Below are 6,038 nucleotides of genomic sequence, written 5' to 3'. Positions count from 1 at the left end.
CAGATTTAGAGTACAGGAAAAATATCTTGTTTTGTTTGCCATATACCATATGCTGAATCCTCTTGAGGTCCAGTGAATGAAACCACGAGTCTCTTGTGAGAAACTGGAGATGCAGTTAATCAGGAGCACAAGACATGGCACATATCATATTATCTTACTATAACACTTTCTTTCATTTAAATCCTTCTGACTCACTAACTCCCACATATTAGGAGATCATAAATATAGTATGTCTTAAACGAAAAAAAGAAACAATAAGAAAAAGCAGAGGATAAGATGAGTAGGGAAGTGATTATTTTGGAAGAATGTGAATTGCATATAGTTATGAATATGTGAAAGACACCTTATAAGAAATTCTCAAAGAATCAATAATATAAAAGAAAGGAGAAAACCATTGGTCTCCTCAGAATATTAATATTGGTTCTCACCCCTCTCAGATATCAGAAATGTAATAGAATTATTTAATTCAAGTGTTACCTTTTCAGGTCTTCGGTGTGTCCCAGGTATGTGGGTGGAATCTTCCTCAGGTGCTATTGGCTTTTTTTTTTTTTTTTTTTTTTTTTTTTTTTTTTTTTTTTTTTGGAAGGAAAATGACTGAATTGAATGTATGAGGGAATAGTCTTGATCATTTATTTGGTCCTCTATTCCTGGTTCATGCACTCTCCTGCCCCCTGTATGTTATAGGGTGGGCACGTTTGTCCAACTACAGAGTCACTGCCACTTAATGCTGGTTTTGCAGAAATGGAGAATGCAACAGTTTGGGTTGCTTCAAGATCTCACTGTATTGTCTCTGAGGAAATATGTATTTGTATGTATATGTGTGTGTATGTGTATATGTATGTATAGCACACTTTTGAAATCCCTGTAGAGTGTTTCTGAAGGAGGTAACTCTTTCAATGATGGAATCAAGGATACAACAGATTCCCCTGGGAAGGAAGTGATGCCAAGAACATCCAACGTCTTTCTGGAAAATGTAGGCAGAAAGGAAGCCAACCCAAGACAGAAACTCATGGATAGAGGGCAAGTCTCAGTTTTAAGAAGACCCAATCTTATGTAATTTCCTTGTCAACTTCTTATGCTCTGTGTGTGGCTTATAATTTCTTTTCAGACTGTTTGGTTATGGACTTGTTTTCATTCACTTGTTGCATGATATTTTTTTAATATGTTGTTTTAGACATGAAAATGTTCACTATATTCCATTCTTTGTTGTAAATGTATATTTCGTTTCAACTTTACTTAATTCCTTCCTTTTTAGACACATAATCTTATAAATAGAAAAAGGCTATATTCACAGAGAATATCTTCCACAATGTGTCATGAATTCCATCATTACAGACATTTAGGTACAAGTTGTATATAATCTTTACATCTAAAAATCATTTTGAGTTTCCCTAGGAACTTTTTGACTTCACTTTTTACAAATGCAAGAGCTGTAATTATTGACAGAGTCATAATTTGTCTCAATATGGTTTTTATTTAAGACAAGGATGAACATTTGGGTGGGAGAAGTAATGCTATAGTTTGAAGGTTAGTGTTTTCCAATGTCCAGTTGAAAGTTAATCTTTAAAGGTAAAATTTATACCATTAGAAATATTAGGAAGTTGAAGAAAATCAGAGACTACTTAGAGGAAAAATAACAGCCTAGCGTTTCTGAAGAAAAGGTACTTTTTGATTTTTCTTTTCTGATTTTTGTTTTTGTTTTTAACAATTATTTTTTAATTTCTCCTGGTCACTCTGTATTGTATCCATCCTTTCTTTAACAAAACTACTGTACTTATGTATGCTCTACCACAATGTCCTTTGTCAGCTCAGGGCCAGAAACAATACATTGGAGTGATAATGGGTAGATTTTTGAGGTTTTGTGAGAGAAAAGAACCATGTCCTTCTTTAAACTTATGTTCAAGTTTTTTACCCCAGAGATATTCACAGATCACCATCAGGGTTTTATAGCCACACATAACTCTGAATCTCTCTCATCTTAAAGTTCTTTTCACAATATCACTATCTGATGCCAATTCTAGAAATGTTGGAGAATTAAGGAAAGTCATAGATTAGGGAAGTCAAAGATACAGTTTTTAATTGTTTTTCTTTGGCTAAATGTCAATAGCTACAGGACGGATTAAAAATATACTTACAGTTCTGGATGTTAGCCATCTCTTAAATTAACCTCAAGGATAAGATCTGTGAGCATCCTCTAGACTCCAGGGAGCAGAGTCTAATGCTAACACTATTCTTCCAAGAAAGTACCAGTTTAGTCTGAACAATGGGCACTATCCTCCAAAGTTCTTTTTTCCATTGTAACACAACTCTGTTTAGCTCAACTAATTTTCTCCCAACTAGAAAAAACACATGTGATTATATTGATCAGCCATATATTTCAAGATGTTCATGTCATGTCCATCTCATAACTTAACAATACCTGACAAATCCTTTTGACATGTCAATTTCAATGTAAAACATCTGTAGCCTAGATTTGGATACTTGTAGGAAGGTTCAGTGAGGTCCATTTTTTCCAAATTAGCTTCTATCCTCTCCTAAAAACATGATCTTTAAGTCTGAAAAAATCAAAAGGTCTATTTATTAATCAAAAGGATAATGAGACTCATAAACCTCAATGTGTACAGGTATTTACTCAATTTGTGCGAGTTAGAGTTTCTTAAGAGGTTGTTGAATGTTTTCAGAAGACAGCAATGCTCACTATTATACCATCAGTGCAAACTTTCCTAGGAAATTATAATCCAAAACAAAATCATTTAGTACTTAATGCAATCTAAGGTCCATTTGTAAAGGAAAGTTGAATTCCTTTTGTATTTTCCCATATCATTAAAGGAGCTGTGTAAGAATTCAGATCCCAGATGCCCTGCAAAGTAATGATTCACTTGTTGTTTTTGGTTTAGAAGAACTGTCTGCCTCTTCTTTCATGACATATAAGAGGCATGTCCTAAGTGAATCTTCCTCAGATTTTAATGCTATCATGTGAGAACTCAGACACGTCTTTCAAGCCACAAAAATCAAAGAGCGACAACACAGGTACAGTTGTTAGATATCAGCAGGAAGAGAATGCAGAACAGAGATGGAGACTGAGAAGGCAACATTGCTATTAACCCATCCAAAACCTGCTGCATGGCACTCCTGAGGGTGATGGTGTTTTGTATATTGACGAAGCTGCCTTAGGACTAGGTATTTTTTCTCACACATCACTCAAGTCCAGGTCCTTGGAAAACCGGCTTATTCAGGCAAAAGCTGCAACATTGTAAGGCGTTCAGTAGTTAGTTTCTGAAAGACCCCAAGGCTTCCCTGGCTTGAGTATAAAGTATTGAAAACTGAATATACTGTATTTCTCCTGATGACAAATAAAGTTGGATGGTCAAGACAAAGACAAAGATGTGTGATCTGTGGTACTCAAATATCTGTGTTATAAGGATGCACAAACATTTCTGCATAGTAGTTTGTTTGGAGACTATGATTCACAGACAACAAGGCTGCTGCCTGAATCAGGACAATACCTCCAATTACTGCTAAAGAACAAAATGTGAAAATAACAGGATTTTCCATTATAGTACTCAATTGTATCATCACCAGTCAACCCTTTATGCTGACAAACCATGGGACATAATGAAAAGTGGTAGAAAAGAGCAAAATATGGAAAATCCCAAACTTAGCAAAAGTTGTACCCATTTAGTCTGTAAGCATGAACGTACCTCCATGATCACATGGAGTCCGAAGTTCAAGTGACTCAGATTGCTTGGATCAAGGTGTTCTATGTACATGTCCTGTGTTTTTACTCTATTTGGACTGTAGTTTGCAATGTTAAAACTGTAATATCTCATGTTTAATTCATTGAATTTATGAGAAATTGTCCTTTTAAATTCAAGAAATGTTACTCCAATCACTTCTCACGGGGAACACATTCTATTTTTTTTAACCAATTTTAATTATTTTAGTGAGCTAAAAATCTAATAGTTTTCTTCTCTTGTATATTCCTGACAACAGGACATTATTCTATATTACAAAAGTTTTATATTTGAAATATTTTATTTAATATAGAGACTTTACAAAATACCATCTAAATTTTAATTACTTGAAAAGAAATTCGACCTCTGAGACAAACAAGGGTTTTGACCTCAGGCATCTGGGGACACTGGGCTTATGCTAAGTGCTGAGATGAATATGCCTTTGAGCTGTACTCAGCACTATCTGGTTCCCACTGATTTGCATGTCCTCACTGCCCAGTCTAGGGAACTTCTTCATATACCAGTCACACATATACTGTGCCACTGTCATTGCAGTCAGAACTCAGAATGGACATGAGGGCCCATGCTCAGTTTCTTGGGTTCTTGTTGCTGTGGTTTGCAGGTAAAATGAACTGAAATGGGAATTTCACTGATTAGTGTTGACTGGTATATGGGCGATATCATCCTTTATAATGCTTAATTGTGTGGATATTCATTATGTCTCAACTTATAGGTGCCAGATGTGACCTCCAGATGACCCAGTCTCCATCCTCCATGTCTGCATCTCTGGGAGACAGAGTCACTATTACTTGCCGGGCAAGTCAGGACATTGGGAATAATTTAATCTGGTTCCAGCAGAAACCGGGGAAATCTCCTAGGCTTATGATTTATTATGCAACCAACTTGGCAGATGGGGTCTCATCAAGGTTCAGTGGCAGTAGGTCTGGATCAGATTATTCTCTCACCATCAGCAGCCTGGAGTCTGAAGATACGGCGATCTATTACTGTCTACAGTATAAACAGTATCCTCCCACAGTGATACAAGTCATACCATAAACCCCAAGGAAGCAGAAGTGAGAGGCTTGGTTGCTCCATCTGCCTTTCTTTATGATTCACCCACTCTAATCATTTGTCCGATGTCACAAGCAGTGTCTGACAGTTCAACAAAAAGGAAATACTTGAGAAAGTCCATTACTGAAAGACCATGGGATTTGTATTTCTAATTAAAGCTAAATCATCACAATGATGAGAACTCTGAACTTCCTCCCAGCTAGGAATCAAAGACAGTTGAAACTACAGAAGAATTACTTTCAGTTTCATAGAAGGAAAATTTGAAGTAAAAGGAGATTAATGGAACCTTTGTGGAAGGTTGGATATTTGTAGATGTTTCTGACTTGTGACACTATGGATGGCCCAGGACAGTTAAATTCAAAAGAAAAAGGGAGAAAGAACATTGGAAATCTTGGAAGAGGCAATAGGAATAGCTAGAGAGACATGTACTTTAGGAGTAGTGGCTGATCTTGCAGAGAATGTGGCTTCACTTCTTAGCATGTAACTGGTGCTTCACAACCATTTAAAATTCCAGTTTTATGGAATCTGCTGACTCTTTTTGACATTGCTGTGCACAGGCAGGCACAACGTCATGCATAATTGCAAGTAAAACCATTCTTTTATCCAGAAAATTAAATAAAAGCCACCTTAAAAAGTAAGAAAGCAGATTAGCAAGAGGAAGTTGATAGGATGCAGAGTAGAAAGTAGAAAACAACCTGTGACTCAAGCAGGAGCTCTAGTGGTGGGACTCAGTGAGGGAGGCAGAAGCAAGCTCCACAGATGTATTCACACACAGTAGGAAAACTAGAAATGGAGATACTGAGAAGTATTGTCAGCAGGAGGATCAGGTCACGTATGCCACAGAGGTCAGGGGCATCATGTACCCTGAGGAAGATTAAACACTATTATTTAGGAGGAGTGTAGAGACCAATAGTCTAAGTCCAATGAACTGCATAGCTTCTGCCACTCCATGCCAGTTGTGTGCTGTCTGTAGGAATGTTACTCCAACTACAGAAAATTATTTGATTTCTGCAATGTCATCTTTTCTATAATGTACTGTGCTCTTGGGAAAGATCTGTAAGCTTTGAGACTGTATTTCACATTTATAGGTTCACTAAGATACACAATATGAAGTGTTGATATTTATTGAACTTATACCCCAAATTCTTTGGACTGTTTTTTGTGTGTGTGTGTGTGTGTGTGTGTGTGTGTGTGTGTGTGTGTGTGTGTGTGTGTGTGTGTGTGTATCCTACT

The 6,038-nt window shown here is 36.6% G+C and overlaps 1 gene segment (V, D, J or C); it reads left to right on the top strand.

The window, feature by feature from the left end:
- Positions 1 to 4,301: 4,301 nt before the first annotated feature.
- On the top strand, positions 4,302 to 4,790 carry LOC116904291. The segment is given in 2 exon segments: positions 4,302 to 4,356; positions 4,468 to 4,790. Coding segments are annotated over 2 exon segments (378 nt in total).
- The last annotated feature ends 1,248 nt before the right edge of the window (positions 4,791 to 6,038 follow it).

This window comes from Rattus rattus, chromosome 6 (assembly GCF_011064425.1).
Source record: "Rattus rattus isolate New Zealand chromosome 6, Rrattus_CSIRO_v1, whole genome shotgun sequence".
NCBI classification, from domain to species: Eukaryota; Metazoa; Chordata; class Mammalia; order Rodentia; family Muridae; genus Rattus; species Rattus rattus.
Note: the sequence above shows the minus strand (reverse complement) of the source record. Positions and strands in the feature narration are given on the sequence as shown.